A 20,114-nucleotide genomic window follows, 5' to 3' on the forward strand; every position below is an offset into this window, starting at 1 on the left:
AAAAGTCATTGGCAAATAGGGTTAAGGAAAATCCCAAGGCTTTTTACACGTACATAAAAAGCAAGATGGTAGCCAGGGAAAGGGTTGGCCCACTGAAGGATAGGCAAGGGAATCTATGTGTGGAGCCAGAGGAAATGGGCGAGGTACTAAATGAATACTTTGCATCAGTATTCACCAAAGAGAAGGAATTGGGAGATGTTGAGTCTAGAGAAGGGTGTGTAGATAGCCTGGGTCACATTTGAGATCCAAAAAGACGAGGTGTTGGGTGTCTTAAAAAATATTAAGGTAGATAAGTCCCCAGGGCCTGATGGGATCTACACCAGAATACTGAAGGAGGCTGGAGAGGAAATTGCTGAGGCCTTGACAGGAATCTTTGGATCCTCACTGTCTTCAGTTGATGTCCCGGAGGACTGGAGAATAGCCAATGATGTTCCTCTGTTTAAGAAGGGTAGCAAGGATAATCCAGGGAACTACAGGCCGGTGAGCCTTACTTCAGTGGTAGGGAAATTACTGGAGAGAATTCTTCGAGACAGGATCTACTCCCATTTGGAAGCAAATGGACGTATTAGTGAGAGGCAGAATGGTTTTGTGAAGGGGAGGTCGTGTCTCACTAACTTGATAGAGTTTTTCGAGGAGGTCACAAAGATGATTGATGCAGGTAGGGCAGTGGATGTTGTCTATATGGACTTCAGTAAGGCCTTTGACAAGGTCCCTCATGGTAGACTAGTACAAAAGGTGAAGTCACACGGGATCAGGGGGGAGCTGGAAAGGTGGATACAGAACCGGCTAGGTCATAGAAGGCAGAGAGTAGCAATGGAAGGATGCTTTTCTAATTGGAGGGCTGTGACCAGTGGTGTTCCGCAGGGATCAGTGCTGGGACCTTTGCTGTTTGTAGTATATATAAATGATTTGGCGGAAAATGTAACTGGTCTGATTAGTAACTTTGCAGACGACACAAAGGTTGGTGGAATTGCGAATAGCGATGAGGACTGTCAGAGGATACAGCAGGATTTAGATTGTTTGGAGACTTGGGCGGAGAGATGGCAGATGGAGTTTAATCCGGACAAATGTGAGGTAATGCATTTTGGAAGGTCTAATGCAGGTAGGGAATATACAGTGAATGGTAGAACCCTCAAGAGTATTGAAAGTCCGGGAGGTCTAGGAGTACAGGTCCACAGGTCACTGAAAGGGGCAACACAGGTGGAGAAGGTAGTCAAGAAGGCATACGGCATGCTTGCCTTCATTGGCCGGGGCATTGAGTATAAGAATTGGCAAGTCATGTTGCAGCTGTATAGAACCTTAGTTAGGCCACACTTGGAGTATAATGTTCAATTCTGGTCGCCACACTACCAGAAGGATGTGGAGGCTTTAGAGAGGGTGCAGAAGAGATTTACCCGAATGTTGCCTGGTATGGAGGGCACTAGCTATGAGGAGCGGTTGAATAAACTCAGTTTGTTCTCACTGGAACGACGGAGGTTGAGGGGCGACCTGATAGAGGTCTACAAAATTATGAGGGGCATAGACAGAGTGGATAGTCAGAGGCTTTTCCCCAGGGTAGAGGGGTCAATTACTAGGGGGCATAGGTTTAAGGTGAGAGGGGCACACAGAGGGTAGTGGGTGCCTGGAACTCGGTACCGGAGGAGGTGGTGGAAGCAGGGACGATAGTGACATTTAAGGGGCATCTTGACAAATACATGAATAGGATGGGAATAGAGGGATACGGACCCAGGAAGTGCAGAAGATTGTAGTTTGACTAATGGGCAGCATGGTCGGCACGGGCTTGGAGGGCCGAAGGGCCTGTTCCTATGCTGTACATTTCTTTGTTCTTTGTTCTTTGGCCCCACAACAGATCCTTGTGGTACACCACTAGTAACTGGACTCCAGGCTGAACGTTTCCCATCAACCACCACCCATTGTCTTCATCCAGCTAGCTAATTTCTGATCCAAACTGCTAAATCACCCTGAATCCCATGCCTCCGTATTTTCTGCAATAGCCTACCGTGGGGAACCTTATCAAACGCTTTACTGATCTCCATATACACCACATCAACTGCTTTACGCTCATCCACCTGCTTGGTCACCTTCTCATAGAACTCAATAAGGTTTGTGAGTTCAAATTATTCCTTTCCAGATGATTTTACATCCTATCTGTTATAAACCTTTCCAAGACATTGCCCACAACAGAAGTAAGGCTCACTGGTCTATAGTTACCGGGGTTGTCTCTACTCCCCTTCTTGAACAAGGGGACATCATTTGCTATCCTGGCACTATTCCTGTAGACAAAGATGACTTAAAGATCAAAGCCAAAGGCTCAGCAATCTCCTACCTAGCTTCCCAGAGAATCCTAGGATGAATCTCATCCGGACCAGAGGACTTATCTATTTTCACACTTTCCAGAATTGCTAACACCTCCTCCTTATGAACCTCAAGCCCTTCTAGTCTAGTAGCCTATATCTCAGTATTCTCCTCGACAACATTGTCTTTTTCCTGTGTGAATGCTGACGAAAAATATTCATCTCGCATCTCTCCTATCACCTCGGACTCCACGCACAACTTCCCACGACTGTCCTTGACTGGCCCTACTCTTACCCTAGTCATTCTTTTATTCCTGACATAGCTATAGAAAGCTTTAGGGTTATCCTTGGTCCTACCTGCCAAAGACTTCTCATGTCCCCTCCTGGTTCTTCTTAGCTCTCTCTTTAGGTCCTTCCTAGCTAACCTGTAACTCTCGAGCGCCCTAACTGAACCTTCACGTCTCATCTTTACATAAGCCTCCTTCTTCCTCTTGACAAGTGTTTCAACTGCTTTAGTAAACCACGGTTCCCTCGCTCGATCACTTCCTTCCTGCCTGACAGGTACATACTTATCAAGGACACGCAGTAGCTGTTCCTTGAACAAGCTCCACATTTCCATTGTGCCCATCCCCTGCAGTTTTCCTCTCCATCCGATGCATCCTAAGTCTTGCCTCATTCGCATCATAATTGCCTTTCCCCCAGATATACCTCTTGCCCTGCGGTATATACCTATCCCTTTCCATCACTAAAGTAAACGTAATCGAATTGTGGTCACTATCACCAAAGTGCTCACCTACCTCCAAATCTAACACCTGTCCTGGTTCATTACCCAGTACCAAATCCAATACGGCCTCGCCTCTCGTTGGCCTATCTAAATACTGTGTCAGGAAACCCTCCTGCACACATTGGACAAAAACGGATCCATCTAAAGTACTCGAACTAAAGCGTTTCCAGTCAATATTTGGAAAGCTAAAGTCCCCCATAACAACTACCCTGTTACTTTCGCTCCTATCTAGAATCATCTTTGCAATCCTTTCCTCTACATCTCTGGAACTTTTCGGAGGCCTATAGAAAACCCCTAACAGGGTGACCTCTCCTTTCCTGTTTCTAACCTCAGCCTATACCAGCTCAGTAGACGAGTCCTCATCAAACGTCCTTTCTGCCACCGTAATACTGTCCTTGACTAACAATGCCACCCCTCCCCCTCTTTTACCACCTTCCCTGAGCTTACTGAAATATCTAAACCCCGGCACCTGCAACAACCATTCCTGTCCCTGCTCTATCCATGTCTCCGAAATGGCCACAACATCGAAGTCCCAGGTACCAACCCATGCCGCAGGTTCACCCACCTTATTCCGGGTGCTCCTGGCATTGAAGTAGACACACTTTAAACCACCTTCCTGCCTGCCGGTACACTCCTGCAACTTTGAAACGTTACTCATGACCTCACTACTCTCAACCTCCTGTATATTGGAGCTACAATTCAGGTTCCCAAGCCCCTGCTGAACTAGTTTAAACCCTCCCGAAGAGCATTAGCAAATTTCCCCCCCAGGATATTGATATCCCTCTGGTCCAGGTGTAGATCATCTCGTTTGTGGAGGTCCCACCGACTCCAGAATGAGCCCCAATTATCCATAAATCTGAAACCCTCCCTCCTGCACCATCCCTGTAGCCACTTGTTCAACTCCTCTCTCTCCCTATTCCTCGTCTCGCTAGCACGTGGCACGGCTAACAACCCAGAGATAATAACTCTGTTTGTCCTAGATCTAAGTTTCCACCCTAGCTCCCTGAATTCCTGCCTTACACCCCTATCCCTTTTCCTACCTATGTCGTTGGTACCTATGTGGACCACGACTTGGGGCTGCTCCCCCTCCCCCTTAAGGATCCCGAAAGCACGATCCGAGACATCACACACCCTGGCACCTGGGAGGCAACACATCAACCACGAGTCTCTCTCGTTCCCACAGAATCTCCTACCTATCCCCCCAACTATGGAGTCTCCAATGACTAATGCTCTACTCCTCTCCCCCCTTCCCTTCTGAGCAACAGGGACAGACTCTGTGCCAGAAACCTGCACCCCATGGCTTAACCCTGGTAGGTCCCCCTCCAAAGCAGTCCTGTGTTAGTGGATTGCAAACAGGGCGTTCCTGGAGTGGCTTCATTTAGTCTGAGCCACCCAAGGCTGGGGAAGCAGAGAAGTAAAGCACATCTCTGACTCCTCCTAACGATTCAGTAACCTGCCCTGAGTACGTTGGTGAAGATAGGATTGAGCTGTTTCTGGATTGTTGCCACGTGTTCCCCTGCTGACGAAAAAAGATTTGTTTGGGAACAGAAACACCTCCATCAGCGAATTCATTGCACACACTCAGCTGCACGAGAGACCTCATGTGCAAAGGCTGATTGGAGCAGGTTACTCTCATTCAGTTCCCCTTTTGTTTAAGTATCTATCCTGTTCCTTATTAATCTCCTGACAGTCTGTGCCTGAACAGCCATTGGTGATAACCCACGTGGCTTTTCTCATTCCAATGATCAGGCTCCGCAAAATTGTTACCAGCCATTACATTCTGTCACCATTTACCCTCCACTAAATCCTCCTTAATCTTCTCTGTTCCAGTGAGAAAAATACCAATATCAGCATAACTTTCCATTATTGGCATCTGTGTCCCAGTGGCCCCTCCCCTATACTGACTCTCCCCCAGTGGCGCCTGCCCTGTGCTGACTCTCCCCCAGTGGCCCCTGCCCTGTACTGACTCTACCCCTGTGGCCGCTTACTTATACTGGGCTATCCCCCAGTGGCCCCTCCCCTGTGCTGACTCTCCCCCTGTGGCCCCTGCCCTGTACTGACTCTCCCCCTGTGGCCGCTTCCTTATACTGGGCTCTCCCACAGTGGCCCCACCCCTATACTGACTCTCCCCCAGTGGCCCCTCCCCTGTGCTGACTTCCCCCCAGTGGCCCCTCCCCTGTACTGACTCTCCCCCAGTGGCCCCTCCCCTGTGCTGACTTCCCCCTAGTGGCCCCTCCCCTATACTGACTCTCCCCCAGTGGCCCCTCCCCTGTGCTGACTCTCCCCCAGTGGCCCCTTCCCCATACTGGGCTCTCCCCCAGTGGCCCCTCCCCTGTGCTGACTTCCCCCTAGTGGCCCCTCCCCTAAACTGACTCTCCCCCAGTGGCCCCTCCCCTGTGCTGACTCTCCCCCAGTGGCCCCACCCCTGTACTGAACCGCCCCCAGTGGCCCCTCCCCTTTGCGGACTCTCCCCCAGTGGCCACTCCCCTGTGCTGACCCTCCCCCAGTGGTCCCTCCCATGTGCTGACACTCCCACAGTGGCCCCTCCCCTGTGCTGACTCTCCCCCAGTGGCCCCTCCCCTGTGCTGACTCTCCCCCAGTGGCCCCTCCCCTGTGCTGACTCTCCCCCAGTGGCCCCTCCCCTGTGCTGACTCTCCCCCAGTGGCTCCTCCCCTGTGCTGACTCTCCCCCAGTGGCCCATCCCCTGTGCTGACTCTCCCCCAGTGGCCCCTCCCCTGTGCAGACTCTCCCCCAGTGGCCCCTCCCCTGTGCTGACTCTCCCACAATGGCCCATCCCCTGTACTGACTCTCCCCAGTGGGCCCTGTACTGACTCTCCCCAGTGGGCCCTGTACTGACACTCCCCAGTGGGCCCTGTACTGAGTCTCACCCAGTGGGCCCTGGACTGACTCTCCCCAGTGGGCCCTGTACTGACTCTCCCCAGTGGGCCCTGTACTGACACTCCCCAGTGAACCCTGTACAGATTCTCCCCAGTGGGCCCTGTACTGATTCTCCCCCAGTGGGCCCTGTACTGACTCTCACCCAGTGGCCCTGTACTGACTCTCCCCAGTGGGCCCTGTACTGACTCTCACCCAGTGGGCCCTGTACAGATTTTCTCCAGTTGGCCCTGTACTGAATCTCACCCAGTGGGCCCTGTACTGACTCTGTCCAGTGGGCCCTGTACTGACTCTCACCCAGTGGGCCCTGTACTGACTCTCCCCAGTGGGCCCTGTACTGATTCTCCCCCAGTGGGCCCTGTACTGACTCTCACCCAGTGGCCCCTGTACTGACTCTCCCCAGTGGGCCCTGTACTGACTCTCACCCAGTGGGCCCTGTACAGATTCTCTCCAGTTGGCCCTGTACTGAATCTCACCCAGTGGGCCCTGTACTGACTCTGTCCAGTGGGCCCTGTACTGACTCTCCCCAGTGGGCCCTGTACTGACTCTCACCCAGTGGGCCCTGTACAGATTCTCTCCAGTTGGCCCTGTACTGACTCTCTCCAGTGGGCCCTGTACTGACTCTCACCCAGTGGGCCCTGTACTGATTCTCTCCAGTTGGCCCTGTACTGAATCTCACCCAGTGGGCCCTGTACTGACTCTCCCCAGTGGGCCCTGTACTGACTCTCCCCAGTGGGCCCTGTACTGACTCTCACCCAGTGGGCCCTGTACTGACTCTCCCCAGTGGGCCCTGTACTGACTCTCCCCCAGTGGTCCCTCCCCTATACTGACTCTCTCCCAGTGGCCCTTCCCCTGTCCACACGCTGACCCAGTGGCCCTGTACTGACTCTCCCCCAGTGGGCACTGTACTGCCTCTCCCCCAGTGGCCCTGTACTGACTGTCACCCAGTGGCCCTGTACTGACTCTCCCCAGTGGGCCCTGTACTGACTCTCCCCAGTGGCCCTGTACGGAATCTCTCCAATGGGCCCTGTACTGACTCTCTCCCAGTGGCCCCTCCCCTGTGCTGACTCTCCCCCAGTGGCCCCTGTACTGACTCTCCCACAGTGGTCCCTCCGCTATACTGACTCTCCCCAGTGGCCCCTGTACTGACTCTCCCCCAGTGGCCCCTCCCCTATACTGACTCTCCCCAGTGGCCCCTGTACTGACTCTCCCCCAGTGGCCTCTCCCCTATACTGACTCTCCCCAGTGGGCCCTGTACGGAATCTCTCCAATGGGCCCTGTACTAACTCCCCCCAATGGGTCCTGTACTGATTCTCACCCAGTGGGCCCTGTACTGATTCTCACCCAGTGGGCCCTGTACTGACACTCCCCAGTGGGCCCTGTACTGACACTCCCCAGTGGGCCCTGTACTGACTCTCCCCAGTGGGCCCTGTACTGACTCTCCCCAGTGGGCCCTGTACTGACTCTCCCCAGTTGTCCCTGTCCTGACTCTTATCCAGTGCCCCTGTACTGAATCTCATCCAGTGGTCCCTGTACTGACTCTCTCGCAGTGGCCCTGTGCTGACTCTCCCCCAGTGGCCCTGTACTGACTGTCACCCAGTTGCCCTGTACTGACTGTCACCCAGTGGCCCTGTACTGACTCTCCCCCACTGGGCACTGTACTGACTGTCACCCAGTGGCCCTGTACTGACTGTCACCCAGTTGCCCTGTGCTGACTCTCCCCCAGTGGCCCTGTACTGACTCTCCCCAGTGGGCCCTGTACTGACTGTCACCCAGTGGCCCTGTACTGACTCTCCCCCAGTGGCCCTGTACTGACTCTCCCCAGTGGGCCCTGTACTGACTCTCCCCAGTGGGCCCTGTACTGACTCTCCCCAGTGGCCCTGTACGGAATCTCTCCAATGGGCCCTGTACTGTCTCTCTCCCAGTGGCCCCTCCCCTGTGCTGACTCTCCCCCAGTGGCCCCTGTACTGACTCTCCCACAGTGGTCCCTCCGCTATACTGACTCTCCCCAGTGGCCCCTGTACTGACTCTCCCCCAGTGGCCCCTCCCCTATACTGACTCTCTCCAGTTGGCCCTGTACTGAATCTCCCCAGTGGGCCCTGTACTGACTCTCCCCAGTGGCCCCTGTACTGACTCTCCCCAGTGGCCCCTGTACTGATTCTCACCCAGTGGGCCCTGTACTGACTCTCCCCAGTGGGCCCTGTACTGACTCTCCCCAAGTGGGCCCTGTACTGACTCTCCCACAGTGGCCCCTGTACTGACTCTCCCCCAGTGGCCCCTCCCCTGTGCTGACTCTCCCCCAGTGGCCCCTCCCCTATACTGACTCTCTCCCAGTGGCCCTTCCCCTGTCCTCATGCTCACCCAGTGGGCCCTGTACTGCCGCTCCCTTAGTGGGCCCGGTACTGACTCTCACCCAGTGGCCCTGAACTGACTCTCCCCAGTGGGCCCTGTACTGATTTCCATCCAGTGGCCCTGAACTGACTCTCCCCAGTGGGCCCTGTACTGATTTCCATCCAGTGGGCCCTGTACTGATTCTCCCCAGTGGGCCCTGTACTGACTCTCCCCAGTGGGCCCTGGACTGACTCTCCCCCAGTGGGCCCTGTACTGACTCTCCCCAGTGGGCCCTGGACTGACTCTCCCCCAGTGGGCCCTGTACTGACTCTCCCCAGTGGGCCCTGGACTGACTCTCCCCCAGTGGGCCCTGTACTGACTCTCCCCAGTGGGCCCTGGACTGACTCTCCCCCAGTGGGCCCTGTACTGATTCTCACCCAGTGGGCCCTGTACTGACTCTCCCCAGTGGGCCCTGGACTGACTCTCCCCAGTGGGCCCTGTACTGACTCTCCCCCAGTGGGCCCTGTACTGATTCTCACCCAGTGGGCCCTGTACTGACTCTCCCCAGTGGGCCCTGGACTGACTCTCCCCCAGTGGGCCCTGTACTGACTCTCCCCAGTGGCCCTGTACTGACTTTCCCCCAGTTGTCCTGTACTGACTCTCCCCAGTGGCCCTGTCCTGACTCTCCCCAGTGGGCCCTGTACTGACTCCCCCCAATGGGTCCTGTACTGATTCTCACCCAGTGGGTCCTGTACTGACTCCCCCCAATGGGTCCTGTACTGATTCTCACCCAGTGGGTCCTGTACTGACACTCCCCAGTGGGCCCTGTACTGACTCTCCCCAGTGGGCCCTGTACTGACTCTCCCCAGTGGGCCCTGTACTGACTCTCCCCAGTGGGCCCTGTACTGACTCCCCCCAATGGGCCCTGTACTGATTCTCCCCAGTTGTCCCTGTCCTGACTCTTACCCAGTGCCCCCGTACTGAATCTCACCCAGTGGTCCCTGTACTGACTCTCTCGCAGTGGCCCTGTGCTGACTCTCCCCCAGTGGCCCTGTACTGACTCTCCCCCAGTGGGCACTGTACTGACTGTCACCCAGTGGCCCTGTACTGACTCACCCAGTGGCCCTGTACTGACTCTCCCCAGTGGGCCCGGTACTGACTCTCCCCAGTGGCCCCTCCCCTATACTGACTCTCCCCAGTGGGCCCTGTACGGAATCTCTCCAATGGGCCCTGTACTGACTCTCTCCAGTTGGCCCTGTACTGAATCTCCCCAGTGGGCCCTGTACTGACTCTCCCCAGTGGCCCCTGTACTGATTCTCACCCAGTGGGCCCTGTACTGACTCTCCCCAGTGGGCCCTGTACTGACTCTCCCCAGTGGGCCCTGTACTGACTCTCCCCAGTGGGCCCTGTACTGACTCTCCCCAGTGGCCCCTGTACTGATTCTTACCCAGTGGGCCCTGTACTGACTCTCACCCAGTGGGCCCTGTACTGACTCTCCCCAGTGGGCCCTGTACTGACTCTCCCCAGTGGGCCCTGTACTGACTCTCTCCAGTTGGCCCTGTACTGACTCTCCCCGAGTGGCCCCTCCCCTATACTGACTCTCCCCCAGTGGTCCCTCCCCTATACTGACTCTCTCCCAGTGGCCCTTCCCCTGTCCTCATGCTCACCCAGTGGGCCCTGTACTGCCGCTCCCTCAGTGGGCCCGGTACTGACTATAACACAGTGGCCCTGAACTGACTCTCCCCAGTGGGCCCTGTACTGATTTCCATCCAGTGGGCCCTGTACTGATTTCCATCCAGTGGGCCCTGTACTGACTCTCCCCAGTGAACCCTGTACAGATTCTCCCCAGTGGGCCCTGTACTGATTCTCCCCCAGTGGGCCCTGTACTGACTCTCCCCCAGTGGTCCCTCCCCTATACTGACTCTCCCCAGTGAACCCTGTACAGATTCTCCCCAGTGGGCCCTGTACTGATTCTCACCCAGTGGGCCCTGTACTGACTCTCCCCAGTGGGCCCAGTACTGACTCTCCCCCAGTGGTCCCTCCCCTATACTGACTCTCTCCCAGTGGCCCTTCCCCTGTCCTCACGCTGACCCAGTGGCCCTGTACTGACTCTCCCCCAGTGGGCACTGTACTGCCTCTACCCCAGTGGCCCTGTACTGACTGTCACCCAGTGGCCCTGTACTGACTCTCCCCAGTGGGCCCTGTACTGAATCTCCCCAGTGGGTCCTGTACTGACTCTCCCCAGTGGCCCCTGTACTGATTCTCACCCAGTGGGCCCTGTACTGACTCTCCCCAGTGGGCCCTGTACTGACTCTCCCCAGTGGGCCCTGTACTGACTCTCCCCAGTGGGCCCTGTACTGAATCTCCCCAGTGGGCCCTGTACTGACATTCCCCAGTGGGCCCTGTACTGACTCTCCCCAGTGGGCCCTGTACTGACTCTCCCCAGTGGCCCCTGTACTGATTCTCACCCAGTGGGCCCTGTACTGACTCTCCCCAGTTGCCCTGTACTGACTCTCCCCAGTGGGCCCTGTACTGACTCTCCCCAGTGGGCCCTGTACTGACTCTCCCCAGTGGGCCCTGTACTGACTCTCCCCAGTTGTCCCTGTCCTGACTCTTACCCAGTGCCCCTGTACTGAATCTCACCCAGTGGTCCCTGTACTAACTCTCTCGCAGTGGCCCTGTGCTGACTATCCCCCAGTGGTCCCTGTACTGACTCTCTCGCAGTGGCTCTGTACTGACTCTCCCCCAGTGGGCACTGTACTGACTGTCACCCAGTGGCCCTGTACTGATCCTCACCCAGGGGCCCTGTACTGACTCTCCCCAGGGGCCCTGTACTGACTTTCCCCAGTGGGCCCTGTACTGACTCTCCCCAGTGGGTCCTGTACTGACTCTCCCCAGTGGGCCCTGTACTGATTCTCCCCAGTGTGCCCTGCACTGACTCCCCCCAATGGGCCCTGTACTGACTCTCCCCAGTGGGCCCTGTACTGATTCTCCCCAGTGGGCCCTGTACTGACTCTCCCCAGTGGGCCCTGTACTGACTCTCCCCAGTGGGCCCTGTACTGACTCTCCCCAGTGGGCCCTGTACTGCCTCCCCACAGTGGGCCCTGTACTGACTTCCCCCAGTGGGCCCTGTACTGATACTCCCCAGTGGGCACTGTACAGATTCTCCCCAGTGGGCCCTGTACTGACTCTCCCCAGTGGGCCCTGTACTGACTCTCCCCAGTGGGCCCTGTACTGACTCCCCCCAGTGGGCCCTGTACTGATTCTCACCCAGTGGGCCCTGTACTGACTCTCCCCAGTGGACCCTGTACAGATTCTCCCCAGTGGGCCCTGTACTGCCTCCCCCCAGTGGGCCCTGTACTGACTTCCCCCAGTGGGCCCTGTACTGATACTCCCCAGTGGACCCTGTACAGATTCTCCCCAGTGGGCCCTGTACTGACTCTCCCCAGTGAGCCCTGTACTGATTCTCCCCAGTGGGCCCTGTACTGACTCTCCCCAGTGCGCCCTGTACTGACTCTCCCCAGTGGGCCCTGTACTGACTCCCCCCAGTGGGCCCTGTACTGATTCTCCCCAGTGGGCCCTGTACTGACTCCCCCCAGTGGGCCCTGTACTGACTCCCCCAAGTGGGCCCTGTACTGACTCCCCCAAGTGGGCCCTGTACTGACTCCCCCCAGTGGGCCCTGTACTGACTCCCCCCATTGGCCCTGTACTGACTCCCCCCAGTGGGCCCTGTACTGACTCCCCCCAGTGGGCCCTGTACTGACTCCCCCCAGTGGGCCCTGTACTGATTCTCCCCAGTGGGCCCTGTACTGACTCTCCCCAGTGGGCCCTGTACTGACTCCCCCCAGTGGGCCCTGTACTGACTCTCCCCAGTGGGCCCTGTACTGACTCTCCCCAGTGGGCTCTGCACTGACTCTCCCTACATTGGAGTTTCTCACGATACTGTTATCCAGTGTTTCCACACTAACTAGACGCAGACTAACATAATTAAAAGCAGCTTCAAGCCAACTGCAATTCAGTGTTGAACTCCAAATGATGCCAAACTCCCTTTGCTATGCTCCCATTCACTGAACTTTTCTTTCATCCTGAATTATCTTGTACAGCTGAGTAACGGAATCAAAAATAAAACTGGCAGCGGGACACCCTTTCAGCCAGCATCCAGCACAAGGCTGGATAGATATGGGGAGAGGGTTTACTTGGGAAATGTATAGATGTGACCAGGATTTCCAAATTGAAAGGGTGATAGCATAGCGGGTGGACTTAGAACCTAAGAACTAAGAGCACGAGTAGGCCACCTGGCCCCTCGAGCCTGCTCCGCCATTCAATGAGATCATGGCTGATCTTTTGTGAACTCAGCTCCACTTTCCGGCCCGAACACCATAACCCTTAATCCCTTTATTCTTCAAAAAACTATCTATCTTTATCTTAAAAACATTTAATGAAGGAGCCTCTACTGCTTCACTGGGCAAGGAATTCCATAGATTCACAACCCTTTGGGTGAAGAAGTTCCTCCTAAGCTCAGTCCTAAATCTACTACCCCTTATTTTGAGGCTATGCCCCCTAGTTCTGCTTTCACCCACCAGTGGAAACAACCTGCCCGCATCTATCCTATCTATTCCCTTCAGACTTCAGCGTGAACATGCCTGGTAATGTCACTTTAAAAGCTGACAGTGTAAATACATTTCATGTCAGTAGTTCAATTCTGTTACATTATTCCTGGCTGACACTTACTCATTTATATCCGGGTCTGAGCTGGAAGTTGGCAATGGATTAGGAACACGCTCCGAAGCAGGATACCAACAATAGGCTTCATCAACAGGAGCCACTATTTGTTTCCCCAAAATTCTGTTGAGAAAAATTACAAGAAATGTTGGGGAACATAGGGTTTGAGTAATAGGGAAGAACTGAAGGAGGTCAAAACCCCGGTTCGATTCCCGACTTGGGTCACGGTCTGTGCGGAGTCTACATGTTCTCCCCGTGTCTGCGTGAGTTTCCTCCGCGTGCTCCAGTTTCCTCCCACAAGCTTAACAACCTCCTTACCTTGCAGGTCAGCTGGGAGCGGGAGAGAGAGAGAGAGAAGGGACTTTGGAAACAGCGCGGGAGATTGAAAAAGCGCGGGAGCTGCGAGGCAGAGCGGACAGTTTAAAAGGTCGCGGCCTGGGTGAGGTAAGTACTGCTTAACCACTTCCTTACCTTGCAGGTCAGCTGTTAGTTTCGGGAGATCAGTTTCGGGAGCAGGCCTATTGGCTGACTGTAAATCAGGAAGGATACAAAGGGTGTGGCTGAAGTGCCTTTAGAAACAGAGTGCTGGAGGCAAACAGAGTGTATCTGAGTTTGAGTAAGGCTGAGTTCGGGTAAGAGGTGAGTGAGGGCTGTGTTTTTTGGTGTTTGGGGTTGAGTTTCCAAAAAAAAAATCCAATTAATTAAGTAAATTAATTAACTAGTTAAGGGAATTTGGTGCTCATCTTAAGGAGGTGCAGAGAAGCAGACCTGTGAAGGAGTCTCGGGAGCAATTACATCACAGCCAGCAGGTAAGTGATTGGCTTGTGACTGGTAAGTGATTTCTCTCTCTTTGACTTTCTCTTAGCTGTGTAGTGTAGTTCAAATTTAACTTCAGGTTTAAGTCATGGCAGGAGAGCTCAGACCCGTGTCATGCTCCTCTTGTGAGATGTGGCAAGTCAGGGACCCTTCTGGTGTCCCTGACTCCTTCATCTGCAAGAAGTGTGTCCAACTGCAGCTCCTGTTAGACCGCTTGACGGCTTTGGAGCTGCGGATGGATTCACTTTGGAGCATCCGCGATGCTGAGGAAGTTGTGGATAGCACATTCAGTGAGTTGGTCACACCGCAGATTAAAATTACTGAGGCAGATAGGGAATGGGTGACCAACAGACAGAGGAAGAGTAGGAAGGCAGTGCAGGGATCACCTGCGGTCATCTCCCTCCAACAGATTTACCGTTTTGGAAACTGTTGGGGGAGATGGCTCACCAGGGGAAGGTGGCAGCAGCCAGGTTCATGGCACCGTGGCTGGCTCTGCTGCATAGAAGGGCGGGAAAAAGAGTGGCAGAGCTATAGTGATAGGGGATTCAATTGTAAGGGCAATAGACAGGTGTTTCTGCGGACGCAAACGAGAATCCAGGTTGGTATGTTGCCTCCCTGGTGCAAGGGTCAAGGATGTCTCGGAGCGGCTGCAGGGCATTCTGGAGGGGGAGGGTGAACAGCCAGCTGTCGTGGTGCATATAGGCACCAACGATATAGGTAAAAAATGGGATGAGGTCCTACAAGCTGAATTTAGGGAGTTAGGAGTTAAACTAAAAAGTAGGACCTCAAAGGTAGTAATCTCAGGATTGCTACCAGTGCCACGTGATAGTCAGAGTAGGAATGACAGGATAGCTAGGATGAATACGTGGCTTGAGAGATGGTGCAAGAGGGAGGGTTTCAAATTCCTGGGACATTGGGACCGGTTCTGGGGGAGGTGGGACCTGTACAAATCGGACGGTCTGCATCTGGGTGGGACCGGAACCAATGTTCTTGGGGGTGTGTTTGCTAGTGCAGTTGGGGAGGGTTTAAACTAATGTGGCAGGGGGATGGGAACCGATGTAGGAAGTCAGTGGGGACGGAAACAAAAGGCAGGAAGGGAGCGTGTGTAAAGCATGACCAGAGAAAGCAGGGCAGAGAGCAAGGAAAGTCGACATTAAACTGCATTTATTTCAATGCAAGGGGCCTGACGGGCAAAGCGGATGAACTCAGGGCATGGATGGGCACATGGGACTGCGATATTATAGCTATGACTGAAACATGGCTAAGGGAGGGGCAGGACTGGCAGCTCAATGTTCCGGGGTACAGATGCTATAGAAAGGATAGAACAGGAGGTAAGAGAGGAGGGGGAGTGGCGTTTTTGATTAGGGAGAACATTACGGCAGTACTTAGAGGAGATATATCCGAGGGTTCGCCCACTGAGTCTATATGGGTGGAACTGAAAAATAAGAAGGGAGAGATCACCTTGATAGGACTGTACGACAGGCCCCCAAATAGTCAGCGGGAAATTGAGGAGCAAATATGTAAGGAGATTACAGATAGCTGCAAGAATAATAGGGTGGTAGTAGTAGGGGACTTTAACTTTCCCAACATTGACTGGGACAGCCATAGCATTAGGGGCTTGGATGGAGGGAAATTTGTTGAGTGTATTCAGGAGGAATTTCTCATTCAGTATGTGGATGGACCGACTAGAGAGGGGGCAAAACTTGACCTCGTCTTGGGAAATAAGGAAGGGCAAGTGACAGAAGTGTTAGTGAGGGATCACTTTGGGACAAGTGACCATAACTCCATTAGTTTTAAAATAGCTATGGAGAATGATAGGTCTGGCCCAAGAGTTAAAATTCTTAATTGGGGCAAGGCAAATTTTGATGGTATCAGACAGGAACTTTCAGAGGTAGATTGGGGGAGACTGTTGGCAGGCAAAGGGACGGCTGGTAAATGGGAGGCTTTTAAAAATGTGTTAACCAGGGTGCAGGGTAAGCACATTCCCTTTAGAGTGAAGGGCAAGGCTGGTAGAAGTAGGGAACCCTGGATGACTCGAGATATTGAGACTCTGGTCAAAAAGAAGAAGGAGGCATATGACGTACATAAACAACTGGGATCAAGTGGATCCCTTGAAGAGTATAGAGATTGTCGAAATAGAGTTAAGAGGGAAATCAGGAGGGCAAAAAGGGGACATGAAATTGCTTTGGCAAATAATGCAAAGGAGAATCCAAAGAGATTCTACAGATACATAAAGGGGAAAAGAGTAACTAGGGACAGAGTAGGGCCTCTTAAGGATCAACAAGGACATCTATGTGCAGAGCCACAAGAGTTGGGTGAGATCCTGAATGAATATTTCTCATCGGTATTCACGGTGGAGAAAGGCATGGATGTTAGGAAACTAAGGGAAATAAATAGTGATGTCTTGAGAAGTGTGCATATTACAGAGGAGGAGGTGCTAGAAGTCTTAAAGCGCACCAAGGTAGATAAATCCCCGGGATCTGATGAAATGTATCCCAGGATGTTGTGGGAGGCTAGGGAGGAAATTGCGGGTCCCCTAACAGAGATATTTGAATCATCGGCAGCCACAGGTGAGGTGCCTGAAGATTGGAGAGTGGCGAATGTTGTGCCCTTGTTTAAGAAGGGCAGCAGGGAAAAGCCTGGGAACTACAGACCGGTGAGCTTAACGTCTGTAGTAGGTACGTTGCTAGAAGGTATTCTGAGAGACAGGATCTACAAGCATTTAGAGAGACAAGGACTGATTCGGGGCAGTCAGCATGGCTTTGTGCGTGGAAAATCATGTCTCACAAATTTGATTGAGTTTTTTGAGGGGGTGACCAAGAAGGTAGATGAGGGCAGTGCAGTAGACGTTGTCTACATGGACTTTAGCAAAGCCTTTGACAAGGTACCGCATGGTAGGTTGTTGCAGAAGGTTAAAGCTCACAGGATCCAGAGTGAGGTTGCCAATTGGATTCAAAATTGGCTGGACGACAGATGACAGAGGGTGGTTGTAGAGGGTTGTTTTTCAAACTGGAGGCCTGTGACCAGTGGTGTGCCTCAGGGATCGGTGCTGGGTCCACTGTTATTTGTGATTTATATTAATGATTTGGATGAGAATTTAGGAGGCATGGTTAGTAAGTTTGCAGATGACACCAAGATTGGTGGCACAGTGGATAGTGAAGAAGGTTATCTAGGATTGCAACGGGATCTTGGTCAATTAGGCCAGTGGGCTGACGAATGGCAGATGGAGTTTAATTTAGATAAATGTGAGGTGATGCATTTTGGCAGATCGAATCAGGCCAGGACCTACTCAGTTAATGGTATGGCGTTGGGGAGAGTTCTAGAACAAAAAGATCTAGGAGTACAGGTTCATAGCTCCTTGAAGGTGGAGTCGCAGGTGGACAGGGTGGTGAAGAAGGCATTCGGCATGCTTGGTTTCATTGGTCAGAACATTGAATACAGGAGTTGGGACGTCTTGTTGAAGTTGTACAAGACATTGGTACGGCCACACTTGGAATACTGTGTGCAGTTCTGGTCACCCTATTATAGAAAGGATATTATTAAACTAGAAAGAGTGCAGAAAAGATTTACTAGGATGTTGCCGGGACTTGATGGTTTGAGTTATAAGGAGAGGCTGGATAGACTGGGACTTTTTTCCCTGGAGCGTAGGAGGCTTAGGGGTGATCTTATAGAGGTCTATAAAATAATGAGGTGCATAGATAAGGTAGATAGTCAACATCTTTTCCCAAAGGTAGGGGAGTCTAAAACTAGAGGGCATAGGTTTAAGGTGAGAGGGGAGAGTTTCAGAAGGGCCCAGAGGGGCAATTTCTTCACTCAGAGGGTAGTGAGTGTCTGGAATGGGCTGCCAGAGGTAGTAGTAGAGGCGGGTACAATTGTGTCTTTTAAAAAGCATTTAGATAGTTACATGGGTAAGATGGGTATAGAGGGTTATGGGCCAAGTGCGGGCAACTGGGACTAGCTTAATGGTAAAAACTGGGCGGCATGGACTGGTTGGGCCGAAGGTCCTGTTTCCATGCTGTAAACTTCTATGATTCTATGATTCTAAGTCCTGAAAGACGTGCTGAGAGGTAATTTGGACATTCTGAATTCTCCCTCTGTGTCCTGAACAGGCGCCGGAATGTGGTGACTCGGGGCTTTTCACAGTAACCTCATTGCAGTGTTAATGTAAGCCTACTTGTGACAATAAAAAAGATTATTATAATCGTTCTTGACGTCCCCGACATCGGGAACATTCTTCCCGCATCCACCCTGTCCAGTCCCATCAGGATTTTATATGTTTCTATGAGATCCCCTCTCATTCTTCGAAAGTCCAGTGAGTACAAGCCCAGTCGATCCAGACTTTCTTCATACATCAGTCCTGCCATCCCGGGAATTAGTCTGGTGAACCTTCGCTGGACACCTTCAATAGCAAGAATGTCGTTCCTCAAACTAGGAGACCAAAACTGCCACAATACTCAAGGTGTGGCCTCACCAAGGCCCTGTATAACTGCAGCAAGACAGTATAAAATAAGGGGTAAGGAGAATGTTTCACACAGCGAGTGCTTCAGGTCTGGTGGTGGAGGCAGGTTCAATCGAGGCATTCAAGAGGGCATTACATGAAATGAAATGAAATGAAAATCGCTTATTGTCACGAGTAGGCTTACATAGAACATAGAACGATACAGCACAGTACAGGCCCTTCGGCCCACAATGTTGCACCGATATGGGAAGTCAAAAAACAAAAGCCATCTACCTACACTATGCCATTATCATCCATATGTTTATCCAATAAACTTTTAAATGCCCTCGATGTTGGCAGGTTCACTACTGTAGCAGGTAGGGCATTCCACGGCCTCACTACTCTTTGCGTAAAGAACCTACCTCTGACCTCTGTCCTTTATCTATTACCCCTCAGTTTAAAGTTATGTCCCCTCGTGCCAGCCATTTCCATCCGCGGGAGAAGGCTCTCACTGTCCACCCTATCCAACCCCCTGATCATTTTGTATGCCTCTATTAAGTCTCCTCTTAACCTTCTTCTCTCCAACGAAAACAACCTCAAGTCCATCAGCCTTTCCTCATAAGATTTTCCCTCCATACCAGGCAACATCCTGGTAAATCTCCTCTGCACCCGCTCCAAAGCCCCCACGTCCTTCCTATAATGCGGTGACCAGAACTGTACGCAATACTCCAAGCTTCAATGAAGTTACTGTGAAAAGCCCCGAGATGACTTGAATAGCGACGATGTGCAGGGGGCTCGGGGAAAGGCAGGGGAATGGCACTAAGTCATGATGCTATTTGGAGGGCTGGCACAGACCCAATAGGCCAAATGGCCTCATTCTGTGCAGGAACATATCTGTGATTTGTGATTATTTTCTGTGCCTATTCAAACATGACCTACCTTTTGCAAATCCATACTGGCTCTCTTTGATCAATTGAACATTTGTGTTCAAACACCCCAACATTATAGATTTTACCAATATCTCACCAACAGATTTTAGAATAATTGGTCTATAAATCATCCAAAATCAGAGCAACCTCATAAAAATGGCAGAGCAGGCCCGAGGGGCCGAATGGCTTACTGCTGCTTCTAATTTGTAGAACAGTGTTGCACTTCAGCTGATGATAAATTTATTTCAATATCAACATCCTTCTTTTGCTTCGCTTGATTCTCAGCAGTCCGCCATTACGAAAACGAGGAGGGTTCGGAGGAGGCTGATGTGAAGTACGAACGCAAGCAGAGGTCACTTGTCTGTTTTTATGTTTTAATATTCTGTGCCAGTCAGGAAACCGTATCCCAACAAAAAAACAATGCTCAGGAGACAAGGTGAAAAAAAACGGAGTGTGTGACGTGGGGTGAAATTATTTTTCAGCATCTGAAATTTGTCTCTTCCACGAGAACAGGAACACCTCGTCAGGGACATTGAGAGCCGCCGCATTGCACTGTTTCCTTACCGAAAATGTGGGAAGCTGCATTTCCATTCCTGGCACTCCTTCTCCAGCATCTGTACACGGGCACATTTCCTCTCCTCAAACAGAAGCTCATCAATCTCGTAGAACATTTGCTGAACTTGCTGAGAAGTTGCTTTCTCAAACTCCTAGGACATGCAATACATCTGTCACTTACAGCTCTAAACATGAAATAGGATTTAAAAAGACTGTGTGTGCATCTCTGTTAGCCGGCGGGTAAAAGCACTGCACAGGCAGCATCATGCAAGCTCTTTCTATCTCGAGAACACTGTGCTGCTCAACCGAGGATTTTACTCACTCAACATGCAGTGCAAATGTTTGGAAAA

At 52.4% G+C, this 20,114-nt stretch overlaps 1 protein-coding gene across 1 annotated transcript in view; it reads right to left on the minus strand.

Annotated features, from left to right (window-relative positions):
- Nucleotides 1-20,114, minus strand: part of LOC140403424 (primary cilium assembly protein FAM149B1-like) — a gene marked incomplete at its 5' end in the record, with an annotated part of 290,929 nt that overhangs the window by 253,631 nt on the left and 17,184 nt on the right. The window contains 2 exons of the mRNA XM_072491336.1: nt 13,036-13,149; nt 19,774-19,916. Coding sequence (XP_072347437.1) covers nt 13,036-13,149; nt 19,774-19,916 — 257 coding nt within the window. The remainder of the gene's footprint in view (nt 1-13,035; nt 13,150-19,773; nt 19,917-20,114) is intronic.

Source organism: Scyliorhinus torazame, chromosome 28 (assembly GCF_047496885.1).
Source record: "Scyliorhinus torazame isolate Kashiwa2021f chromosome 28, sScyTor2.1, whole genome shotgun sequence".
Taxonomy (NCBI): Eukaryota; Metazoa; Chordata; class Chondrichthyes; order Carcharhiniformes; family Scyliorhinidae; genus Scyliorhinus; species Scyliorhinus torazame.